The sequence below is a fragment of the Ahaetulla prasina genome, chromosome 6 (assembly GCF_028640845.1).
Source record: "Ahaetulla prasina isolate Xishuangbanna chromosome 6, ASM2864084v1, whole genome shotgun sequence".
NCBI lineage: Eukaryota > Metazoa > Chordata > Lepidosauria > Squamata > Colubridae > Ahaetulla > Ahaetulla prasina.
In genome coordinates, this window is record NC_080544.1 from 57,032,245 (window position 1) to 57,059,916 (window position 27,672).

General features: G+C 36.4%; 1 protein-coding gene across 1 annotated transcript in view; it reads right to left on the reverse strand.

Annotated features, from left to right (window-relative positions):
- SORCS3 (sortilin related VPS10 domain containing receptor 3) overlaps positions 1–27,672 on the reverse strand; it is a 603,184-nt gene that overhangs the window by 183,244 nt on the left and 392,268 nt on the right. The window contains exon 6 of the mRNA XM_058189116.1: positions 2,657–2,721. Coding sequence (XP_058045099.1) covers positions 2,657–2,721 — 65 coding nt within the window. The remainder of the gene's footprint in view (positions 1–2,656; positions 2,722–27,672) is intronic.

Genomic DNA, 27,672 nt, shown 5'->3' on the forward strand with positions numbered 1-27,672 from the left:
TCTTTCTAATAGTGGAAACCTCTATTTTCATACGCTTAATTTTATATTTATTTTTGAATCTGTATCATTTTTTCTGAGCATTCCTTAAATCATGTTGCCCAGACTCAGGTGTATTTTCCCCTTTTTATAAGAAGAGTGAGGACATTTTTGTTGCTTCCAGATATGCCAATGTTGAAGATACAGCAGTAATTTTTATTCTTTTTTTCAGCCTAGTCCAAATAGTCAGTGTAAAACCACAATTCCACATCATACATTTTTAAGAATTTAACCAGTTGGGAGACTTGAATGTTAGCCTCACTGATACATGAAGGTTTTGGTTATTAATAATAATTAACCTAACTAAATTATTTTTTGTATTTCGGGAGATTTTTTTTTCTTTCTATTCAGTTGTGTCCAATTTTTGAAAAAAGTTCTTGCAGGTTTTTTTAGCAAGGTTTTTCAGAAGTGCCTCCTTCTTAGGCTGAAAGCGACGGGCCCGGGTTGCACAGATGGCTTTATACAGGTGGGACTAAAATTCAGGGTCTCATGGTTTCTAGCATGTTGCCTTAACCACTACATTTCTCTGATTAAGAATGTTTCTGCCCATTATGTTATGTGGAGGTGATCTGGGTTATAAAGGCAAATATTAAAGGATCCAATCTGGGTCAGTCACCGGGACCCATTCTCAGGGAGCTTCTCTCTCACCAGAAAACTTGGAAAACTAAACCTCTGCTCCTGATAACAGACGCAGATTCTATCTTGTAACATTATTCTAGGACATGTACATTTGCTGTACTTTGTGACAAATATTAAAGTTAAATGGGCTATTGTGAATATAGGCTGAATATAAAAGTGACTAACCAGAACAAAATAAATATTTCAAAATAATTTGATGACAGAGGCAGAGTGAATGAGGATGCAATTGGAAAACAAATAAGAAAAAAGAATGAATTTTCCAAGGGGAAGATTCTTTCAAAAAAAATCATTGCTATAAACATTGAGGAAATCTCAAAAGAAAGTTCTGAGAAGTTTGTAGAATAAAATTTATACGTCGATAAGTTACAAACAAAAATGGTTTCCAAGTATGGAAATGTATAGGAAATAGTGTTGGCTTAAAGTAGATTTGTTAACATTGTTTATCTTTGCTTGTGTGGTACTAAAAGGAAAAAGCCTGGGTTGACTAACAATGTTAAGCCAAAAAATCCCAAAACAAACTGATACTATAAAACTGCAAATTACATATTTTAAAAAGTTATAGTTATTTTTTTTAAGATAAAAAAACTGGAGACATCCAAATATCATATACCACAAACACCTTCATTCTCAGCCAAATGGAAAAAATGTATTCATCATTTTCCTAAAACCCAAGTGGGACAAAGTTGTGCAGATACATGCTGGGCTAGTTATTAAATTTGCCATATGAATCCATCACAACTCTTGATAACATAAAATATGAAAATATAATAAGTTTTTTTTAATAAATTGGTGGAGTGAACAAACATCATGTCCTAGGTTAACTGCACATGATGTTTACAATAACTAGCATTACTTAATTAGGGATTTCCAGTTGCTGGCAGTACTTAGCTCCAAATGAATCTGGCCATTCAAGATGTTTGAAGACAATGTTGAGATGTATTGCATTTCCATTTAAATTGAAGCTATTATTTCAAGTTTGCATATATACATATAGATTAGCAATTGTGACTTTATGCAAATCTGTATTCTGCTTTGTATTCTGTCTGACTCTCTCGCAATACATAAGAGGCTTAGAAAGCAGAATTAAGGTGCAAAGCCTACTTGTAATTCTATACTACTTTTTGGTAACAAATGTCAGTAAGAACATTCCTCTATATAAAACCATATTCACTCCAATTGTTTTCTCTAAAAATAAATGAAATCTATTTTATATAAATATTCTTTGCATAAAAGTGTGCTATTTTTTTAATGTATTTTATTTTTAAATTTGTTTACCACCCATCTCACTGCAAGGTGAAATTATAAGATAGAAGTGTTATAAAACGACTAACTAAAAATGGGAAACTAGCTCTTAGGAATGGTTTAAAAATCCTAGTTTCTTCTAGCTCTCTTAAAATCTCAGTTTCTTCTAGCTCTTGATCCCTAACATCCAAATTCTAATTGAGGCATTTAAATGACACATAGAACAGAAACTAACTAGCTATCAAATTCTTATTCTAGCAAACAAATGGAAGTGCTCTTATTGGTTTATTGCCCCAGCAAGTACAACAAACTCATTCATATGGCTTCATCTATGGTTTGTTTGTGAACCAGGAGTCCTGGTTTGCTCCTCTTTAAACCAGCTTGAGGTAGAAGCAAAGATTGCCATTTATGGATATGGAGGAGGGGGGAGACAAAGAAAGACTGGGAGATACGTAGTTATTCTGGAATATTATTTTTGTCTTTGTTTATTGTTTGTTTATTTCCCCTTTATTTACTGCCTCTAATAAGTTTGTGTTCCCTTCTCCTTCTTTTTCTTTCCACAGAAATGAAAGTTGTAGAATTGTATTCTCTTGCTACCTAAGATGGGAACGTACAGCAAAGAGAGCTTGGGGACTCACATCTTCTCTATCAATTAAAATGCAAATAAAAAAAAAACCAAGTAAAATGAAATTGAATCTCTTCCTCTCTGGTTTGATAGATCTGGTGCTGAGACACTCACGTCCATCTGGTGTCCGAGCCTCCATATGTACAAGGTCAGGCTCCTTGTCCAAATCCGTGACAGACCTGAGAGAAAAGAAGCAGAAGCAGAAAAGAAATAAATCAATCTGTGCAGCAGAATGCATAATGGCAAGCAAAGGTGAAGTTGGGTTGAAATAAAGAGGGGAGAAAAAACACTGGCTTCTCATTTTAAATGAGAATCTAAAATTGGGATTGATTCAATGCATGCAAAAGAAAGCAACAAACATGGATCTAATAGTAGTTTAGTTTAAAAAGCACATAGAATTAACAGATATTTTTTTTCATTTTTTTTTCATTTGCTTTTAAGAACCTTTATGTACAATTTACATTCAAATATTTGAAAATGTTTGTTAGCAAAGCAGGGAGAAGAACTAGTTGTTGAGTATAACATCTAGGGCTGGAATACATATTGTAAAGATTTTTTGTCTGCTTCACTTATGATCCAGGATGACACAAAGCATGCTAATAAATTGATCTTCACATTTCTCATGATAAGCATACTGCTCAGTGTAAACTTACCTGCCATGGTATTATTGTATGTTTGGGGACAGACAAAGAAAAAGATACAGCAAGGGTTCTAAAAACTGCTATTTTATTATTGTAGTATATAATAATAACAGAATCTTGAAAGCCTGTCCAAATTTGTCTCTGCCCATCTTATACTATATGTTTCTTTCTCATGCTTGCTTCAGTCTTTGGATCATATCATCCATTGTCCAATCCCTTCCTTAACAGTTTGTTCATGCTTTTCCCAAGGTTTGCTTTAAATTATTTTATATCTTGACATCCATTTTTATTTATTTTATTCATTAATTAAATATTATCCCTTTTTTCTCAAAGAGATCAAGGTGACATACATAATATTTATTGCACAACCACAAGTCTAGAAAGTAGGATGGACTGAAAGAGAATGACTTGCTTAAAACAATCCACAGCTGGTAATGCTTTTGACCCTGTGATTCCTTGCTCATAATCCTTCTTTCTAAATGCTACTTGTACTATCTCATATGAGCAATGGTTAAAGCTATATAGCCTATTTCCCAACTCAGATTGAGAATGCTTGTTAATACACAGCCAAAAGTCCCCTGCATATCGCGCCAGCAGGGAGAGACCAATCCCAATGAAAAAGCTATGTCTTAATCATCATTTCTGATGTTTTAATTGAGCAGTTCTCAGAATATAGATGTGTAACAGAGCATGTACAAAAGTGGGCATACTGGTGTTACAAGTTAGTTTGGAAGAAAAACAAAGCTTTCTTGACCATATGTATGTTTTTCCATCCCACCCCTGTATGAATAAAATGATAACTTCAGAAAATTTCCTCAAAATATTTCACCTTGTATATCATTGCTGCCTTGTTTAGAAGCATTCATACACAACAAAGTATGAGTATTCTTTAATAATTCATAAAATTGGTTCAAGAAGACAGATGTTTTGAATTTGTAATCCATAGATATGGAGGTAGCAGTTCATAATCCAGTACTCTGATAATTTCAAGATTAATTAAAGGATTCCAAGATTGAATAAGTAAAAACTTAATGAACTGTTATTATTAAGGAGGACATATGTGTTACAAAATACTATACAGCTTCTTTCAAATCAATTTGATTCCTGATTATTCATTATTACCAGTATGAGATGCTAGTAAAACATTTATGATAGATTTGTTTATCTTTCTGGCATCAGTTAAAAAGCCATGCAAAAACAGAAGGATATACTATATGAGCCAAAGAAGTTAGAATTAAGCCATAAATTTAACTCAATCTTGGTTTTAGAAAAAAATAGCAATATGCAATCAACAGATTTATTGGAAGCAAAAGAGATCTACAGGAGGCTGGATTTTATTAAACAGAAATAATTTGAAAAAAACAGTGTCAGAAAAATTACTGGCCTATCAACTGAATGCTAGATAAAAGTATTATTACTATATTTGGAATGGAACCATATTTCCACAATTAAAGAGATAACGTAGCACTTCATGAGTTACTACTGTAAATAATATAGTAAGCATATAATATATTCATAAAACATGAAGATTATTTGAGTATATATTTTACCAATTTTAGAGATCAACAAAGGGAAGCTTGTAGACATCTTATTACTGAATATGTCAAAAGAGATGATTAAAAACTGAAAAAGAACAAATGTTCCGGACCCAATAATATTTTTGCTATATAATGATGATTGATTATGATATTATCCATTTAGTTATGTCTGACTCTTGGCAATTCTTTGGCCAGGTCTTTCCATCTGATCTTCTGATCTTGCACTATTTCTATTAAGTTATTCTATTTTATTTGGCAGCCTGGTTTCCTTTTACCATTAACTTTTCACATCTTGGTCAAACCATTAACATGGTAATAATTAAATTCAGGAATGCAAATAATTTCTTACATCTTGAAATGACTTCTTTATCTCTTTGATTTATACAGAAGAAAAAAGTTTGAATTGTACAGAACTGTTTTGTTACATAGGTTATAAGTTGTTTTGCAGCAATATTTGAAAACAGAATAAAAAGTTAACTAAATGATACATCCTGATCACAGATTTATTCAAAAAAGATTGTTACTGGCAAGATAAATGTTTAAAGTGGCCAATATTTTTGTTTCTATTTTTATTGTATGCAGAAAAAGCTTTTGATGATTTGGAATGGCACTTCATAGTTGCAACTTTTTTTCTTTTAAAGTAGATTATAGCTCAAATAGTTTAGTGGGATACATAGTACTTATAAAGAAAAAGCCAGGAGAACAGTATTTTCTAAAAATTGTAATAAAGCATTATACTGAACAAGGAAGGTTATATCTTTATTGAGGACTAAGGTTAATATTACATAAAGATATGGAATTCTATATGAGAAAAAATATAGGGGTTAATTTATAACCAACTAGCACTGAATTAGGAAACTAGAATAAGAGATATGTGACTAGGAAGAATTGCAGCCATTGAAATGAATATTTTACTAAACATTTTTCCAAAAGTCAATTTTCCTTTCCAAATAACTAATGCATATGGAAAACTGTCAAGGTTGAACTGCTTTTGAAACCTTTAGGTCTTATCGCTATTCAACGTGTCAAAAAACTGGAAGGAGGGAAAGGGAGAAAATGCAGACATGCCAGAGATGGACTGTGAGAACCAAGAACCCACCAAGGACACTAATGCAGCTGTCTGCCAGAAAAGTGAGCAGTTCTCAAAAAAAAGGATGATTCATAATTGGACAATGTGACCAACTAAGAGTGGGGAGAAACTATTGTTTAACTATATATGAATTACGTGGGAAAACCAGAGTTGGTTTTGATTCTTCAATACTGAAATGGTGTCTCCAATAAAGTTGCAATACCTAGTACAATGGAAGGGATACCCCATGTCAGAGGCAGAGTGGGTGAAAGAGCAGGACATTAACACTGATAGGTTAGTGGGAGGTTTCCACTCAAAACACCCATGAAAACCAGGAGGGGGAGTGAAGGCTCAAGGAACCTGAATAATAATGTTAATCTATGTTTAATATCTTTCCAGGTCTCCCCTTTTTCTTAGGGGATCAGCATGTCAAAGTTGAACCATTAAGTGATTGGCATAAACAAGTCGTAGTCCAGTTTTAACAACCTTACTGTTAGTGACTGTAGCATCAGAAAAGACAAAGAATTCCTTTTTTCTGAAAATTTTCTAATTTCCTTGACAAGATAAGAAAATAGTTGTGGAATTTCTGCTCAGATACTAGGTTTTAATTGATATACAGATTGATTTGAGTAATGAGTGAAAAGACATGTTTACTGTTAAATTGAATATCTTGGGGTTCCCCCTTGAAGGTAATACATGTTTGTCTTTGTGCACTTGGCATTGTCACATAAATGATCAGTCTTTAGAAAAATACATCCTGGTTTTATACAATTCTAAATAATTTATTTCACTATATAGGAAGTTTCCATACTGGCTGTCTTTACTTACTCTATAATCATTTGATTGTACAATTTTCTGAATACAATATATAAACCACCATAACAATTTCCGTTTAGTTATCACTTTTCAGTGATCCCAAGTAGCAGAATGTATCACAAATATAAAGTAAGAAATAGAAATATATCATACTATAAAGCAACGGTCTCCAACCTTGACAACTTTTAAGACTGTTGTGGACTTAAGACAGAGTTGTCAAGTCTTAAAAGTTGTCAAGGTTGGAGACCCCTGCTATAAAGGATTAAATATTTGAAAAAGCATTATTTGCATAGCCCTAAAAAAAAGTTGGAAAGATGGCTTATTTTGAAATGTAATTTGCAATGAAAAGCATGGTTGATTTGGGGAAAAGCAGATAAGGTTGGGGACAGTCCCAAATAAACAAATGAATAAACTTAGGAAGAACTCACTCTAATTGTTCAGACTGTTAAAAGTGGCAGCAGGAAGTTTGTACCTTCAGACATGCAAGAGTCTTTTACTATAGCCCTAAATATAGAACTTAAGAATTTAAATTAACATTAGCTCATTTAGTCTATTATTTCCTGTCTAATTTACCCAGGCTAATGTGAGTTAAAATTACTGGAATAGAGTTATAGAGTAGATATAAAGTAAGTTTTATTTACTATTTGTTTCAGTGATTCACAGTGGTTGAATACTGTGATTTAAAATTATATGGGACCAGCGGTGAAATCTGAACCGGTTTATTACCGGTTCGGTGGCTGTGCATGCGCTCTGCACACCAAACGTGCGCTGTGAGCGTGCATATGCAGTGCATACCATGCACCAAATGTTGCATGCGTGCACACGCATGCACAGTGCACACCAAAAGGAGGCATGGAAAGGAAGGTAAGTAGAACAGCGCACAGGGGGGTGATTAGCTGTGGCGTGCGATTGTCGGAGCCTCTTTTTTTACTTTTTTTAAAGCATTTTTTACTACCTATTTGGATAAATAGGTTGTAAAAAATGCTTTTAAAAGTAAAAAAAAAGGCTTGATGATTGCGCAGTTCAGCTTGATCGTCAGAGCGTGTTTTTTTTACCTTTTAAAAGCATTTTTTACAACCCATTCCTACCATTCGGACAGGAAAGGCGAGTGAGCCAGAAAGAAGTGGCAAACAGGCAAACGGGCAAGTGGGCAAGCAGGCAAGGAGACAACTGGGTGTTTGGGTGAGCATGGGCAGGGATTTTTGCTAACGGTTCTCTGAACCACTCGGCGCCATTGCTACCGGATCAGCCGATCCAGTCCGAACCGGGAGTATTTCACCCCTTAAGAACGCACACACATGAGGTTGCACACACAGTAATTTTAGGAGAAAATTCAGAGCATTGGGAGCTGTTAAGAAGATTGCATTCAGTACCTAGCAGTCAGTCAATCATGACACCTTAATAATAGTTATTAATAACATTCTTTTCCATTAAAACTCAGCCTGGTGCCTATCATACATTAGCAAAGATGCACAATTTAAAGACATACAGAACTATCACTTTATCAGATAGGCAATTATGGTAGGAAAAAGGAAAGATAAGCTAGAACACATGTTCATATATTAATAATATGAAAGAAAACATTGCAAATAAAAGAAATCCCCAAAATTGAAAATATAACCTATGCTCAATGAATATAGACATCAGGAATATATATAAACTTCAAAGACTGGAATTAAAATGGATTTGTATATCACTATTTCATACTTTGTAGACAGTTAGCAAAGCAGGTATACAAAGTGAAGATCCTTTCTGGCCAAAAAAAAAAAAAAAAGGCACAGCATGACCCTTGAACAAAACAAATATTGCTATTGTGAGCATTAAGGGTGGCATGTAAATGAATATTTAGCCTCAGAAATTGTTGGCAAAAACAAAACAAAAATCTATAATTGCCTATGTGATTTATGAAGTAACTTCTCCCAAATTAATCAAAGGCTTAGAATAGAAGCCACTTTTTGTTGGCAGATTTTTCCCACTTAATATGTTGTGAACAAAACTGTAAATAACAGATTATTTTCCAGACAAGTAAATCACTCCTTTCTGTCATATTCCCAGACACTTTTATCACAAGCCTATAGTGCCCTGATCCTTAATGCCTCAACAACCAAAGAGTTCCAAAGGTAAAGAAATAAAATACAGATAGTTTGTGGTACTTTTTTTTAAAAAAAAATTATCCCTCATCAGTTGAGAATTTTGCTAGGAGAGCTCATTTAACTTGTGAAGCTATTTAATTTTCTTTTTGTGCTGAGTGTTCTTTTTTCTTTGAAATTTTTCTTTTTATTTACTTTTAACTGTGTTCTAATTGTTCTGGTATTGTTTCTTGAAATACCCAGGAAAGTCCCCGGATTTGACTCAAGTTTTTTTCAGTTCCACGTGCAGGAATGGTTGAGTTGAATTTAAGGCTTGGATTAGTAATAGTGTAATTCTCAATTTCAAACCTTCTTAAAATAAAAATGATTTTAGATATGCTACTGTGTTTTCAATGAAAATTGGATTGTTTTAATAAAGACTTTATAAAACAACTGTACAATAGATTTTATTGATTAATCATCTGAATATATCAACAAGCATAAGTAAATTGTACTAAAATAAAGCAAAGAACTGTTTCTCAGAAAAATGGGAAATATTTTATGATTACTGAAGCAAATAACCATATTTATCTCTTAGCGAAATATTATTTGGGAGAGACAGAGTAACAAATCTAAGCCAATTTTATATTAACAGTAAGATCTGATAATCTGTGGAGAAGTCCATTTAAAATTGTGCTAAACCAATTTCAAAAATTATTAAGGAAATCAAGAGAAAGACTGAATTCAGGCTCAGGTAAAATCCACTTGGAATATATCTACAATCTGGAGAGAAATGAAAATATACTGTGCATTTTCACATGTATTCCAGATAATTAGGAGGGTTTTAGTGAGTTACATCCTTTGTTGGAAGTAGAAGACAAATGAAATAATTGTGGAATATGTTACTTTGTTGAAAAATAATGGGACTGTCTCATGGACTTTCTGGCACAGGTCATTTCTGCTCCACATATCACAACACACAAATAACAATAGAAGCATTACATAAGTGTTCACTGTTTTCCTACTTTTACCCTTAAAGGTGCCATTTTACTTTGGTTGATATGTAAGTTCAGGCAAAAGTAATATAGCCAAGAAATTTCAAAATAATGCTTGGAATAGAAATTGCCTAAGATAGTTTTCTAAGCAGAAATTGACAAAAATATTTGGAATTTTATTTTTGTTTATACAGTAATTACATATTATATTATACTTACATCTATTCTGTATTATAGTACTGACAAATATAGATCATATATGAAAATCTTTTACCATGAAGCACTTATTAAGAGATGTTATGACTGTTGTTTTTTTTAAATCACTATAATCCCAACACTCCCAGTTGCAGTCATTAAATGATCTTTTAGTTTGTTAAGCAAATGGGATTCCAGGTAAGGAGTGGAAGGAGGCGGGGGCAAAGATCCTTGGAAGCTCTGCTCAAGAGCTGGAAAATCATCCCTGCTAAAATCCAAACACAATTTTCAGCTTCTGAATGGAAAGACATGCATGTATGGTTTGCAGTAAGTCTCCTGGGCCTCCCACACACAGAGATACACATGCTCCTTTCTTTACCCTGCTGTCTCTCTCTGAAAATCCTCCCTGCTGAAATCCAATTCCAAGAGTTAATTGCACATGGGCCTTCACCAATCCTCCCAGGGCCTCCACCACTGACCTAAGGCATCTACCTGTAGCTCTCCTTACCTTACCAAATTGCCTCTTTGTGGTCTGCTTGCATTGGAGCCCTTGTGGCACTGTGGTTTGAATGCAGTTTTGCAGGCTAACTCTGCCCGCAGCCTGGAGTTTGATTCTGATGGACTCAAGTTTGACTCAGCTTTCCATCCTTTTGAGGTCAGTAAAATGAGGTCCCAGATTGTTGGGGCAATATGCTGACACTCTCAGAGAGGGCTATAAAGCACTATGGGATGGTATATAAGTCTAAGCACTATTGCTATTTCTATGACCTCTTCTCATCTCTGAAAGCTGGCTGAAAGATCTGCCTTCTGAAGAAGTTCAGCTCCCCTCTATGTTTGGAAGGGAACTCCTCCAATGGAGAGGCAGTTAAAATCTTCAGGATTTGAGCTCTTTTTCTGCAGTCCTTCACAGCATTCACCTCTCTTCCATGCACAACAGGGAAGTCCTCTGGCAAAGTGCTGGAATGCAACTCAAAACATCAGGAATTTAGCTTTATTTCTGCAATCTGCAAGAGGAGTTTGACTCGCCTTAGAAGGAAATTCTTGCAGCCAATCCCCAGAGATGGATTCCTCTCAATAGGTGGCAGTATCTTGAAATCTTTCCTGCTACTTTCCCATTTGACTTTCTAGAGAAGCTAGTAAAGAAGATTGCACATGGTGATCACATGATCATGGGACACTTGGCAATCTATAAGTGTGTACAGGTTGCCAAGCAAACAGATCATAATCATGTGACTACAGGAGTGGTGGTATAACATTTTGGATAAGTGGAAGTGTTTCACAGGCTATAAAGCACTTTTTATGAGGCCTCTAATTTTGGATTGTTGTTAAACGAATAATTGTAAGTCGAGGGTCACAAATATAGCACTGGGGAAAAAAATTTTGGAATCTTGCGTAGTGCAAACTAATAATTATATTCTTGAGGGATGACATGAATTTTCCTATTTATGTTGGTCAAAAAAAAGGAAGCATTTTGGGGTACTACTTCTAGAAAAGAAATTACAAAACACCAAATGATTTTTTTTTTTTTTTGTGAAAGGGGAATTGTATTTTTAACAGCACATTATACTTGCAAAGCAGGCAAACACACAGTGGGTTTTTCAAAAGGTAAGTGCTAAACTTTCAAGTGGGTTTCTTTCTCTATTATATGCATGTTGTGTTCTCTACTCTGAATAAATGTATTAATGTATATTGGAGAAGTGAGATGTCTAGACGGTTATGAAGTTTCAAATCATGTATTGGTCCATTGTTGTGAAATTCTATTTATGCTGAAGTGCAAGAAGAAGAACAACAGATAAATTGGGCTGAAACAGAATGACTGCTTAATAAAGAGTGACTTGCTTAATAGAGTTAAGCAAGCACAGAAAAGGAAAGTGTCCAATTCCTTCCTTTTCCAGAGTGAAAAGGAAGCTTCCTAGACAATGTTGAGGAAGCTGGGGAAGAAAGAAGAAATGAGATATAGGTATTTCTCATTTAGCAATCCCAATTTAGACCAGCATCATTTGGCTCCAACTAGGCTGACAGTGCAAAGGTCAAACAATGTGTAATTTTTGTCACTGTGTAATTCCAGCTGAAAATATAAAACTTCACTTGTTATAGGAGAAAGGAAGAGATAAATGAATCTGTCTACATCAAAAGGCAATCAAGGACAATGACGATATTTTTTTAGCAAAATTAATGACAAAATTACTGATACTGATGACAAAATTAATCAGCATCTGCTTTACATATGTGACAAAAGTTTGCACACAAATTAAAACTTGTGAAAGCTACTTAATAATAGTAATACTATTAGATTACTAATTGACTGAATCAATAGCAAAATTAATCAAATGTTTTCTTTGACAAATTTAAAATGTTTTATTCAGTGCAATTTGAACCCCTTGAACTTCATATGGCTCTCAAACCACATTTTGTGGTGTCTAAACCTCTTTTAACATATTTATTAAGAATTAATGGTAATTTTTCCTACTATTTGAGATAGGAAAGAATGGAAATTATAGGGTGTGTTTAAAATAGTTGTGATAGTTTTGAAAAAGAAAAAAAAGTACACAATTCTACCTTTCAAAGATCCAGGGGGGGGAAAGAAAACAAATCCCAAATCAGAAAATCTTGCTCCTGATCAAATGAGGAAATTAATTTGAAGTCGGCTTTGATTAAATTGGGATAAAATTAATAGTATAAAATGAGTTTTTGTCAAGAGTAATTTTTGCTAAGCTATATATGTTAGAAAGCGTATTTTAAGAAATTTAATGCTTTGGGGTTTATTAGGAAAAATTTGCCTTAATTTTATGTTAAGGGATTTTATTTTTTCAGTTTCAAATATATATAGGAATATCTTCTTCTCAGGTTAATGAACGGGAAGACACATATCTTGGAAACTTGTCCTAATGGACCATTTTGAAACTGGTATTTTGATATGTCTTCCAGTTGCAGAGTAGTAGAGCTGGAAGGTATTGATTTTCTTTCCTCTTTAGCTATTAAATGGATGTGGTATGCCATAGACTCCAAACCCCACTTTAATCCTGATGATTATGCTAAATGCATCTCATGGACAAATCCAAACTCGAAATGAGCAAGTGCAATCTTTTTCTTTGAATAACCTAGGTAGAAGTCTTACACCAACTTTTTATGAAGTTTTGCTATCTGAGAAGTGGCAACAAAAGTGCAATTTCTAAAAACAAATGGAGAGTGCAGTAGCTGCAGTTAAAACAGTTGTCAATATCTAAATAAAAGCAGCAAACCTAAGTCTTACAGAAAGCTCCCCGCTACCCACAACTTCTAGAGGATTTGACATATTCTTTATAAAATAATATAACAATTACTTGTAAAGCATTGCTGGAGTGTACTAAACAGTTATTATAAAGGATTGATAGAATATAATTAATGCTTCAAGACTATAGAGAAAAATTAAATAAATAATTGAAATGGCCAGTACATGTACATTAATAACAGAATATTTTGAGATCCATCTCATTTCTATGTATTGAAAAATATGACTAATTCAATTTAAAATATTTATTTTATGTCTAGTGGGCATCTTGGAGTCTTTTTTGTGTCAGCACTGATTGGTTTAGATAATTATTGTAAATTAATTAGTCGGATGCAACAGTGGTTCATATTATAAGGTTTTATATAGCCAGATTAATTTTATTCCGAGAGATTCATTGTATTTGTTGGTTCTTGTGTTCTTTTGAATTGTATACAATTCCTTCCACTTGCCTTTATCCCAGCAAGAATAATTGCAATACATATATAGTCAACCTTACTTTCATTTATTCATTACTTAGGGACAAGCTCTGTACAAATGTCCCCAGCTTTACATCAGCAGCTACAGGCAGCACTAAAATGAGTAAAAAGACCCAGCCAGGACATCAAGAACACATATGGTCTTCCCACAGAGTTGCAGATTAAACTGATTGTCTCCTATTTGGAGATAAATATGCCCTCAGTTGCCTCAAGGCTGCAACTAAAGTTTATAAGGCACATAAGAAGAACCATTATAATCTGCACTTCACATAATACATGTGGAACTTTATGCATTCATTTAGACTCTATTTTTCTACGCTGCTGAAGTATGGCTTCTGGTTTACGCTTTGAATAAATGTCTGAAAATTACAGCTCACTAAAGTTATAAGGTTGCTAGATTTGTTTTAGAAATTCACCCACATGTTAATTTGCTGCATATTTTGGGCCAAGGCTCAAGCAGTATCTTCTTTCTCTCTCTGATCTAGTATTCCTATTCCTGGGTAAAGACAAATAGCAACAATTCAAATGTAGCAGAAAGGTTTCAACCAGCTTCTTTTCATTAACATGCTTGAATTCTCTTAGGTAATAGCAATAGCACTTAGACTTATATACTGCTTTACAGTGCTCTACAACCCTCTCCAAACGGTTTACAGAATCAGCATATTGCTCCCAACAATTTGCGTCCTCATTTTACTGACCTTGGAAGGAAGGAAGGATGAGTCAACCTTGAATAAATAATAATATCTTACCAAAACTGTATACCACTGAAATGATTTGCCTGGTCCTTAAAATTGTTTTAATTTTCTTTAGGTCTTATATGCAATTGAGAGAATGGATATGTTTTTATTTATTTTTGCTTTTGAATCAGTATTGACTCCTGGCAACTGCCTACATATATCCCTGTAGTTTTTTGACAAGATTTTCCAGAAATTGTTTGCTGTTACCTTCTTCCTAGGGCTTAGAGATAATGACTGGCCTATGATCACCCAGCTGATTTTGGGCCTCAGGTGGAACTAGAATTCACAGTTTCTCAGTTTTAACATGCTACATCAAAGTGGCTCTCTGGATATAAATCAGCAGTAATTAAGAAACAAGCAGAGTGCATTTCAACTTGTCAATAGTTTATGTGCTTCCTACTGCCTATGATCTAATTGTATTCTTCATTTGTTTTGACCTGATTGACAACTTTATTCATAACAAAAAATGGGGAATGCAAAGAGGATCAAGAGTACCTCCAATTATTCTACTTTTCCTTTAACACTAATTACACAGAGAGAGGAGCATCATATCCTGTATGTCTATGATATTCATACATAATACATATGCATATACATATACACATATATTGTTGTTAGTTGGGAAGTCATGTCCAACCCATCGCGACCTCATTGACAACTTTCCTCCAGGCCTTCCTGTCCTCTACCATCCCCTGGAGACCAATTAAGCTCATGCCGACTGCTTCAGTGACTCCATCCAGCCACCTCATTCTCTGTCAACCCCTTCTTCTTTTGCAATCAATCTTTCCCAGCATTCGGCTCTTCTCCAGTGAGTCCTTCCTTCTCATTAAGTGGCCAAAGTATTTCAGTTTCATCTTCAGGACCTGGCCTTCTAAAGAACAGTAATTAGACATCCAATAGGTATTTCTGCCTACTAGACAAACAACAGGTTTGCTTTATATGCAAACTGGGCAACTTTGAGAAGTGCAACATTTGGACAAACCAAATACTTTTCTTCATCCATTGCTCTTTTATTCCAGTGCTTTCCTTGCCATACACTGAAGATAAATTACCTCCCTGAAGTTGAATGATTCTGAGGAAAGAGACAGTTAAAATCAAGGGAGTTATAACCTTCATTTAATTCCATTTTTCTTCTTTTGTGCCCACCAGGTTTCCGAGCATTCCATCAGCCGAGGGCCCAAGGTAGGGGTGGCGGGGTGGCGGTTATTATTAATGAAAGTCTAGAACTGAGGGAGACCACTGTGCCTCAGATAGCTGGTTGTGAATCCCTCTATGTGAAGTGGGGTCGTAGGACTCAGGTGGGCTTGCTGATCACGTACCTGGCTCCTTGCTGTGTGACAACAGCCCTGCCCGAGCTGTTGGGAGTTGTTGGCTGGGTTGGCAGTTGAAACCCCTAGACTGTTGGTCATGGGGATTTCAACTTGCCATCAACTGGTGTGGCATCCTCGACGGCTCGGGAGTTCATGGCTTCCATGACGGCCATGGACCTGACTCAATTAGTGGACGGCCCTACCCACATTGGGGGAGGCACTCTAGATCTAATTTTTGTCTCTGGCCAGTGGGCAAATGATCTGATTTTAAATGATTTAGTTATTGAGCCTCTGTCATGGTCAGATCATTCTCTTCTTCGTCTGGACTTTCGGACCGCTACTCACCACTGCAGGGAGACGGAACCAATGCGTTGGTTCCGTCCCAGGTGCCTGATGGACCCAGAGAGGTTCCTGACGGAGCTTGGGCCGTTTCCCGAGAACCTGGCCCGTGGCACGACTGAAGAACTAGTCGCGACCTGGGAACAGGCCGCAGCTGGAGCTTTGGACCGTGTCGTGCCTTTGCAGCCTCTGACCCGGCGTCGGTCTCAACCAGCTCCTTGGTTCTCGGAGGAGCTGAGGGAGATGAAACGCCGAAGACGCCTAGAGAGTGTCTGGAGATCCAGCCGTTCTGAGGCTGACCGGACACTAGTTAGGTCCTCTAGTAGGACCTACCTAGTGGCATTGAGGGAAGCGAAGCGTTCTTACGTTTCCTCCCTCATTGCGTCGGCAGATAACCGCCCGGCCGCCCTGTTTTGGGTTACCCGCTCTCTCCTTCAACAGGAGGGGCGGGAGGACCCACTACAAGGGCGTGCCGAGGAGTTTAACGGTTATCTATATGATAAAATTGTTCAGCTTCAGGATGGATTGGATCAAAATTGGGTAGATCCAGGCGAGAGTTGCGAGACTCGTCTTGTTGAGACCATTTGTTTTGATCCTGTGACTCCCGAGGACATGGACAGGTTGCTGGGAAGGTTGAATTCCACCACATGTTTACTGGACCCGTGCCCCTCCTGGTTGGTGCTGGCCACGCAGGAGGTGACACGAGGCTGGCTCCGGGGGATTACAAATGCTTCTTTACGGGAGGGGGTCTTTCCCACTGCCTTGAAAGAGGTGGTGGTGAGATCTCTCCTCAAGAAGCCTTCCCTGGACCCAGCTGTTTTAGGAAATTACCATCCAGTCTCCAACCTTCGTTTTACGGCGAAGGTTGTAGAGAGTGCGGTGGCACGTCAATTACCCCAGTACCTGGATGAAACCGTCTATCTAGACCCATTCCAGTCCGGCTTCCGACCCGGATACAGTACGGAGACAGCCTTGGTCGCGTTGGTGGATGATCTCTGGAGGACCAGGGATAAGGGTTACTCCTCGGCCCTGGTCCTATTAGATCTCTTAGCGGCTTTCGATACCATCGACCATGGTATCCTGCTGCGCCGGTTGGGAGTGGGAGGCACCGTTTATCGGTGGTTCTCCTCCTACATTTCTGACCGGACGCAGACGGTGTTGACAGGGGGGCAGAGATCGACCCCGAGGCGCCTCATGTGTGGGGTGCCGCAGGGATCGATTCTCTCGCCTCTCCTGTTCAACATCTATATGAAGCCGCTGGGCGAGATCATCAGTGGTTTTGGGTGAGATACCAACTGTACGCTGATGATACACAGCTGTACTTTTCCACCCCAGGCCACCCCAATGAAGCTCTTGAAGTACTGTCCCGGTGTCTGGAAGCCGTATGGGTCTGGATGGGGAGGAACAGGCTCAAGCTTAATCCCTCCAAGATGGAGTGGCTGTGGATGCCGGCACCCCGGTACATTCAGCTGCAGCCGCGGCTGACTGTTGGGGGCGAGTCATTGGCCCCAATGGAAAGGTTGTACAACTTGGGCGTTCTCCTGGATGGACGGTTGTCTTTCGAAGATCATTTGACGATCGTCTCCAGGAGAGCTTTTTATCAGGTTCACCTGATTCGCCAGTTGCGCCCCTTCCTGGACCGGGATGCCCTATGCATGGTCACTCATGCTCTCGTGACCTCTCGCTTGGACTATTGCAATGCTCTCTACATGGGGCTCCCCTCGAAGTGCACCTGGAGACTCCAGTTAGTCCAGAATGCAGTTGCGCGGGTGATAGAGGGAGCGGTTCAGAGCTCCCATGTAACACCCATCCTGCGCAGACTGCACTGGCTGCCTGTTGTCTTCTGGGTGCGCTTCAAGGTTTTGGTGACTATCTTTAAAGCGCTCCATGGCTTAGGACCAGTCTACTGCCATCTTCTATCTCCCAGCGACCGGTGCGTTCTCACAGAGAGGGACTCCTTAGGGTGCCGTCAGCCAAACAATGTCGACTGGCGGCCCCCAGGGGGAGGGCCTTCTCTGTTGGGGCTCCTACCCTGTGGAACGAACTTCCCCCTGGACTTCGTCAACTATCCAACCTTCGGACCTTTCGCCGCGAACTTAAAACCTATTTATTCCATCTAGCTGGACTGGCTTGATTTTAAAATTTTTAATTTACTTTTATGGGTTTTAAATTTTTGTAAATTTTTATAGCATGTTATTGTATTTTAAATTTTTGGCCAATTGAATACGTTTTTTTAAGGGGTGTTCTTAATATTATATGTATTGTTTCTCTTTGTATTTTTATTTTGGCTGTGCACCGCCCTGAGTCCTTCGGGAGAAGGGCGGTATACAAATTAAAATATTATTATTATTATTATTATTATTATTATTATTATTATTATTATTATTATTATTATTCTCTGGGCTCTTGAACAAGTGGGGAGATGGGGAGGGTAGCTCTGAGACAGCTGTCTATTGATGGGCATTTGGTTCAGGGCAGGTGTTCTACACATGCTTGTACACGTTTGCTACAAATGTAATCTTTTTTAATATGTTGTGAGCTATTGTACTATGTTAAAATCTTTTCTAATGAGATTCTTTTAGCAAAGGCATTAGCTTATCAGCCCCTAAACTTATTTATCAAATTTACATACCACCCATCTCACTCTCAAAGTGACTAGCTAGATTATATTTAGAATTTTTGAAGCACATAGCCAAATTTCTTTGGTATCTTTCCTGTGTTTCAAATGCACAGAATCTATCTTTAAATAATTTCCTGAAGCATAGTATGTTTTTCTGAATTGTTCTGAAAGACTCTTCTATTATTAATAAAATAGGATAAGATAGCACAAGATATGTTAGAGACAGATTAGCATAGGATGCCATTGACCAAATTAAACTATAAACATTTCTACATTGGGGCTCACAGAAATAATCAATAATAGTCTATCTAATAAGGTGAAAGAGAAAGGAATGTCTTTTTTATATTTTGCATTACTTATCTTTTTAATTTAATTTTTGAATTATGAATTCTTGTCTCAGATTGATGTGAATAGACACTATTTTCCAAATTTAAAACATTCTTATATAAATTTTAGTAATTTGTTATGTATTTTTAATTCACTGTTGTATACTCCTTAGAGTAATGCTATTATGACATGGGAAGCCATATATGAATAAATAAAAAAATAGTATCACCTCCAAATCTGTCACATAGAAATGTTTCAAGTTGAGAACTACCATATATTACACTTTTTCCAAGGATTAAATATCTTCAATCCCATCAGAAAAGAGCATTTACCTGTATTGTAACTATTTTATAAATAGTGCCTCAACCATGTAAGATCAGAAGATCTATCTTGCCTTTGTCCTATATGAAAAAAGAAGATCTATCTTGCCTTTGTCCTATACCTTGTTAGGTCTTTAGAAATTCTCTAATATAAGTAATTGGAGGCATTAACTCTTATTTTGAGAGACAATTGTCTTCCCCAACATAAGTGATTCCTGGAATATCAGAACAATACAATTTTATTTGTCAAACTCAGGGTGTGAATCATGTATTTTGATTAGAGGAATATTGTTCTCCAGATGTGAGTGATTTAAACAAATTAAAAGTATTGTTGCATTCTCTTCTAATTATGAATCTACCAGTTACATTCTTTTATGACTGAGTACACATGATAGCCCAATAACAAGTTAGTCAGCCACATTTTAGCCTTTGTGTAATGTGAACCAATTATAGTTCAATGATATCGCCCTTTTTTATTTTTATTTTGTCAGAAACAGTATATAGAATAGAATAGAATAGAATTTTTTATTGGCCAAGTGTGATTGGACACACAAGGAATTTGTCTTGGTGCATATGCTCTCAGTGTACATAAAAGAAAAGATACGTTCATCAAGGTACAACATTTACAACACAATTGATGGTCAGTATATCAATATAAATCATAAGGATTGCCAGCAACAAAGTTACAGTCATACAGTCATAAGTGGAAAGAGATTGGTGATGGGAACGATGAGAAGATTAATAGTAGTGCAGATTCAGTAAATAGTCTGACAGTGTTGAGGGAATTATTTGTTTAGCAGAGTGATGGCCTTCGGGAAAAAACTGTTCTTGTGTCTAGTTGTTCTGGTGTGCAGTGCTCTATAGCGTCATTTTGAGGGTAGGAGTTGAAACAGTTTATGTCCAGGATGCGAGGGATCTGCAAATATTTTCACGGCTCTCTTCTTGATTCGTGCAGTATACAGGTCCTCAATGGAAGGCAAGTTGGTAGCAATTATTTTTTCTGCAGTTCTAATTATCCTCTGAAGTCTGTGTTTTTCTTGTTCGGTTGCAGAACCGAACCAGACAGTTATAGAGGTGCAAATGACAGACTCAATAATTCCTCTGTAGAATTGGATCAGCAGCTCCTTGGGCAGTTTGAGCTTACTGAGTTGGCGCAGAAAGAACATTCTTTGTTGTCCTTTTTTAATGATGTTTTGATGTTAGCTGTCCATTTGAGATCTTGCGATATGATAGAACCCAGAAATTTGAAGGTTTCTACTGTTGATACTGTGTTGTCAAGTATTGTGAGAGGTGGAAGTATGGAAGCGTGTTTCCTAAAGTCTACCACCATTTCTACGGTTTTGAGTGTGTTCAGTTCCAGATTGTTTTGGTTGCACCACAAGGCTAGTCGTTCGACCTCTCGTCTATATGCGGATTCGTCATTGTCTCAAATGAGACCAATCACTGTTGTGTCATCTGCGAACTTCAGTAGCTTAACAGATGGATCATTGGAGATGCAGTCATTGGTATACAGAGAGAGAAGTGGGAAAGCACACAGCCTTGGGGGGGGCCCTGTGCTAATTGTACAGGTATTTGATGTGATCTTGCTTAGCTTCACCTGCTGCTTCCTGTTTGTTAGGAAGCTTGTGATCCACTTACAAGTCTGTTCCGGTACCTGTAGCTGGTTTAGCTTAGTTAGAAGAATGTCTGGAATGATGGTATTGAATGCTGAACTAAAGTCTACAAAAAGGACCCTTGCATAGGTCTTTGGAGACTCAAGATGTTGTAGGATGTAGTGCAGAGCCATATTAACAGCATCATCTGTTGATCTATTTGCTCGGTATGCAAATTGCAAGGGGTCTAAGAGCGGATTCGTGATGGTTTTCAGGTAGGAAAGCACTAGCCTTTCAAAGGTTTTCATGACTACAGATGTTAGAGCAACTGGTCTGTAGTCATTCAGTTCCTTGATGGTGGGCTTCTTGGCACTGGGATGATGGTAGGCGTTTGAAGCAAGAAGGAACATAGCACATCTCTAGTGATTTATTGAAAATATGGGTGAAGATGGGGGCCAATTGGTCAGCACAGACTTTTAAGCAAGAAGGAGTTATCTTGTCTGGGCCTGGAGCTTTTCCTGGCTTTTGTCTGTGAAATAGGTCCTGCACTTCCTTTTCTGTGATCACTAGGGGTGTGAACCCAATGAAATGGGGTCAGTTGTAGGAGGCTTGGCTGTTGTTGGTGTGTCTGAGATGGGGGTTGTGGAGATAGGTGGCTGTAGTTTCCTTTCAAACCTGCAGTTAAACTCATTCAGGTCATCTGCCAGTTGTTGATTACCTTCAGCCTGGGAAGGAGGTTTGCCATAGCCGGTGATATTTTTAAGAGTTTTCCACATGTTTGCTGGTTCATTTGCTGAAAATTGATTCTTTAGCTTTTCAGAGTAGCTTCTTTTTGCTGCTCTTATCTCCCTTGTTAGTGCATTTCTGGCCTGATTGTACAGCATTTTATCACCTTTTCTGTAGGCTTCCTCTTTGGAATGTCGTAGCTGCTTAAGTTTAGGTGTAAACCAAGGTTTGTTATTACTATGTATTCGCAAGTTCCTTGTAGGTACACATAGGTCTTCACAGAAGCTGACATATGATGTTACAGTATCTGTGAGTTCATCCAGGTCTGCAGAGGTATCTTTAAAAATATTCCAATCAGTGCAGTCAAAACATGCCTGTAGCTTTAATTCTGATTCCTCCATCCAGGTTTTCGCTGATTTAATTATTGGTTTTATGGCTTTAAGTCTTTGCCTGTAAGCAGGTACAAGGTGAATCATGCAATGATCAGAGTGTCCTACAGCTGCACGTGGTAAAGACCGATAGGCATCTTTTAGTGTTGTGTAGCAGTGGTCTAGAGTATTCTTGCCTCTGGTGGGACAATTGACATGCTGAAAGTATTTTGGTAGTTCTTTCCTTAAGTTTGCCTTGTTTAGATCTCCCAAAACAATGGCCAGTGAATCAGGGTGTTTGGCTTCAGCCTCCATGATTTGGTCAGCTAGAGTTCGTAATGCCTTGTTTACACAGGCTTGTGGTGGGACATAAACAGCAATTAGAAGAAATGAGGAAAATTCACGAGGCGAATAGTAAGGTTTGCAGTTGATAATTAGAGTCTCTAAATTGTTGTCACAGAATTTGTAAATTATGTTAAAATCTTGACACCAGGTTGAATTAATATATAGGCATAAGCCTCCTCCTTTCTTTTTACCAGATGTTTCTGGAATCCTGTCTGATCGTTCAATTTGAAATCCTGGAATGTTCAGGCTGCTATTTTCAATTGATTCATTTAACCAGGTTTCAGAGAAGCATAGGACTGCTGAATTGCGAAAATCAGAATAGTATTTGTTTAAGAGGAGTATTTCATCCATCTTATTTGCAAGTGAGCGTATATTTGTTAGGAAAATTGAAGGCAGAGGAGTTTTAGTGCGAGTTCTTAGCTTGATTAAGATCCCAGATCATTTACCTCGTTTCCTTCGTTTCCGTCGTTTGGTTTTTTTAGTAATCCATGGCTCCGTGGGAATTGCCTCCTCCTGTGTTAGAATCTCCTCCGTGTTTGTAAAGACAGGCGGGGGTGAGATTAAAGAAAGCTGCTCCTTAAAGAAATGTTCCTTAATTTTTAGCAGATGGTCTCGTGAGTAGGAAATCCGTAGTGAGTCACAAAGAACAATTAGAAATAAAGAAACAATTAGAGAGCATTTCACTGAGGCAGCCTTTGTCGGCGCCATCTTAGGTACATATATATAAGTATATATATATATATATATATATATATATATATATATGTATGTATGTATGTATGTATGTATGTATGTATGTATGTATATATATATATATATATATAGGTATATATAAGCATAAGCATGAAACAACTATACAACATATAAGCGTATATATAATGGAAGGAAATAGTAGGACAGGAACGGTAGGCACTTTTGTGCTCTTATGCACGCCCTTTGTTTATATGTGCAAATGTGCACATATATACATTTTTATGGGACAATGAAGCACTACATTTTTGTTCTATTCTTCTATTAAAAGGGACTCAAGGCAATGGTCAGTTCTCTTTGTCCTGAATCATTTACATTTTTACCACTGCTCAAATCAAATCAAGCTAGCAGATGATGATGAAGCCAGGAGGAATGGTAAAGGTCATAATTTTGTTGATATGCCCCTTGACTACTGCTAATGCAACCTTCAGAATAGGAAGCCTCCAGCTACATGTGCAACTGGTTCAAGATTATTAGCCAATTAATAACTCTAACAGACTCAAAATCCCATTAGGAAGAAAGAGTCTCTCACATCTTTTAATTCCTTTTTTAAAAATCATGACAGCTCTTGCCCTCTTTACTATCTTGCAATTTCTTTCGATGACTGACTTAAGTGTTCTCAAAGGTTGAAAGGGTGATGGTACTAGAAGGTACATCCCTGTCTGAATGTAAGAAAGAATACTTTGCCTGACTGCATTTATTAGAATAGTCTGTAAATATCTCATCACTGACTCAAAGAAACTGAACAGTGGGAAACAGGAAAAGAATACTTTATTTATGGATGGATTCATTTCTTTCACTGCTTCAATTTATGCAACAATTCTCAAAATAAATAATTTGAACTAGCTTCACTAAGTTAATCGGAAATTGAACTCATGCAGAATGTAATGCTTTAGGGATCATGGCTTTAGTTCACAATTAGGAAGGAATTAATATTCTCCTTTTAAATGTGAGCTCTATTCTGTTCTATATTGGTAGCAAAAAATTTACTGATTGTTTTAGAGATGTTTTGTTTTAATGAAATTGAAATATTAAAGGCCAGTTCTGAAGCTTTTCCAATTCATTTTTCTATCAAAAAGCAGCCTGATCAACCTTCAATTATTCCTACTGGGAAAAGATGCAGGCTTTTTCCCAGAAAGGAAACAAAAGATTAATAATTTCTCTCTCTACCCCAACCATTCTCCCATCAAAGCATATCCTCAGCTGCATTTCAGTATAACATAAATAATCCCTTTTAAAAATGTGAATTTATAAATATATTGTGGGCTTTTGTAACAGGACTATTCTCTTTCAAAAAGGAAAGCGACTCGGACTAAATCAACTAAATGTGTTTCAAGGTTATCAGAACAAAATGGGAATATATTCTTAGTAAAAGGAGGTTTATACAAACATAAGAGCAGCTCTGTTTGCTTGATCAACTTCTTTGCAATTTCATACACATTAAGGTTTCATAGAAAAGCCACCTAATACTAAAATATAATGCATGTTCACATGTAAATCACATTATAAGAAATATATCAGAATAAATGAATAAGAAAACCTTTTATGAATAAAATGGTCTGAACAGCTTTTTGTTACCAGAAAGCTATCTTTCCTAAACTAAAACATTAAATCCAGCTTACGTACTTTGACTATTTCTGATAATTAAAACAGGATTTGAAGTCAGATACAGATATTTAAAAACTACCAGAATCATGTAAATAATGAATGAAAGAACAGGGACAAACAGAATAGTACAATCAAAGGAAGCTTTGTAAAAATTTTATTAGAAGTATTCTTTAATTGGATAGTGTGAAAGAATTACTAAACCCCCCACCCTTTTTTTTTTTTTGGCATTCAAGTAGCCACCTGCTTTGGAGGGTTCTCTTCAAAGGTTCTCTCAATAGAAGGTGAGCAGGCCTAACAATAATAATTTTATCTTCCAGATAAAAGAATTTCTAAATATGCATTCCTATGCACAGACAACTCATAACCCGGGGTGAAATGCTACAGGTTCGGACCAGTTCGCCTGAATCAGTAGTAATAAAAGCTATTGGTTCACATGAACCAGTAGTAAAAAATGACACCGGTTCAGATGAACTGGTATTTTAGATGATCAGCTGTGCCGCACAGTTTATATTACCTAGAAAGTGGGAAATCCTACTTTCTAGCGGGCGCACATTGTACATGCCCACACACAGCACACATTTGGCATGCACCGTGCATGAATGCATACAGTGAACCGGTAGCAGACTTTGGAGCATTTCACTACTGCCATAACCCCTTAAAAGCAGCCATGTAGGGCTTCCGGTTTGGCTCCGCTGTGTTAATGGCGGCGATTTTAGTCCGCCCGTTCTTTGTGATTCTGTGAGAGCTGTTTAGACAGTGCTAATCTTCTGTCAACAGCTCGTAAATCTCTGCCCTCGGGCAAAGAGGGGGAGATGAGCATTTGAACTGAAGTTTGAGCCCCCAAGAAAAGCCCCAGAATGATTTCTGGTGGTTTGATGGGAAACGCTCCTTCGATAGTTCAAAAAAAGCTCCAGAGTCCAGAACGCCTCTGCAAAAGCAGAGCAAAACGCAGCGTCCATCTCCGTGACTGAAGAGGATTACTGATAAATTGTCAACACGGAAAGAATCGAAAGCAGGAGGGCTGGCATTTGTTTGTAAGATGATTTTAACTCCCTGACAGAGAAGTTATTTGAAGAGTGGAGATGAAGAAAGATGGCGTTTTGTGTTTTGAAAGTGAAAGCTAAGGAAATGCTGATTACAATTGCTGGTGTGGAACCTCTAAGAAGAAAATAACAAGATTTTTTTTTCTAAATGGAATTCTTTTTTTAAAAAAAATCTATTTCTTTTTTTATTATCTTTTTTTTACAGTGTTTAAGAAGAAAAATTTATTGGGTTTTTTTTTCTTTTTATTCCCTCCCTCTTTTTTTTTTTCTTCTTCTTCTTCTTGATATTATTTAGTTTAAAAATGGCTTTTAAGCAAAGAGATTTAACCACTTCTAAATTATTGGAAATATCTTCACTTCAGGTACGGAAATTGAAAGAAGATATTAAAGACAGTCTAAGGAATTTTTTACAGGAGCTTATGGTGGCTCATCTTTCAGAAATAGATCAAAAATTTAATGAAATGGAGAGAGAAATACTGGATTTTAAAGATTTGGTGGAAGAGCAGAGTAAGGAGATGAAAAAATTAAAGGAATCAATTACTCCATTATTGTTATCTAGTACACAGATAGAAGAAAGACTGAATGAATTTAACCAAATTAATTTAGATTTGCAAAGGAAAATAGATGAAGTTCAAATTAATTTGAATTTAGAAAATAAAATAGATGATATTCAGGTTAAGGCTGATAAGGCAGAGGAAGAAAGGGTTATATTACAATATAAATTAATGGAATATGCTATAAGGGTAAGGGTTTAAGAGAATTTAAAGAGGAAAATTTGAAAGAGATTTTATTCAGGCCTTTGCCCAGATAGAGGAATGGAACCAGAAGATTTTGAAGTTAATATTGAAATGTTTTATCGTGTTAATTCCTGGTGGGCAAGGCAGAAGTGTTTACCGAGAGATGTGGTTATTTATTTTACAAATAAGAGGATTAGGTATGGAATTTTGCAAGCATTTTATAAAAATAAATTTCAAATATTAGGACAAGATATAATAATGATGAAGGAAATTCCTCCTAAAATGTTAAGAAAGAGAAAAGAATTTGCCTTTCTGGTGGATGAGCTTAAGAAACATCAGATATATTTTAGATGGGAGGTTCCAGCAGGTTTAACACTGAATTATAAAGGAAGAAAGTATTTTCTCAATACAATTTGTAAAGCACGAGATTTTTATACTAATGTATTAAAGATTGGGAATTCTTTGTTAACAGATGTTAAGTTGAATGGTGAATAGATGGTTGAAAATGTGTAAGATAGAAGAAGGGGAGGGAGAATGTTTAATTTTATTAAATATGATTATGGTTAATTTTTGTAAATGACTTATTGTGGATATAAATGTGTAATTTTAGGGGTACTATATGATATATTAAAGGTATAAAGGAATAGGAAGATGGAATATTGTTTAATTTTGGAGGATAGATAGTAAAATTTAGGAACTTGGATTAAATATTATATTTAAGAGATGGATGTAATGTTAATTAGAATGTAATTGTTATAATAGATATATTGTGGATGATATAGGTGTAATTTTAACAATGTTATTTGACATAAGTAAGGTAAAGTGAAGATTTTAATTATTACAATTGACACTTTGGATATTTGTAATATTATTTGTTGTATATATAAATGTTAAAGATGTGAAAAGATGGACTATTGCTTACCCCTGAAGGTTGGACAGAAAAATTAAAGAAACTAAGTTGGAAATATGAACTATTTTTGAGAGATTGCTAAGGGAAGAAAGACATTTTAGAAGAAACCTTGGTGAATATTGGAAGATGGAACGTTGTTTTGATATTGATTGATGAAGGTTGGATATTAAAAACTACGTACTTTATTCAAGAATAAACACTAACTCAATTGGAAACTTTTGAGAATTCTAGGAGTGGAATGGTCTGATATATAATGGAGTGGAAGAAAAGTATCTTCTTTGTCTTTGGAAGGGGAGTGGAGGTTTTAAGGAACGACTATGGATTATGA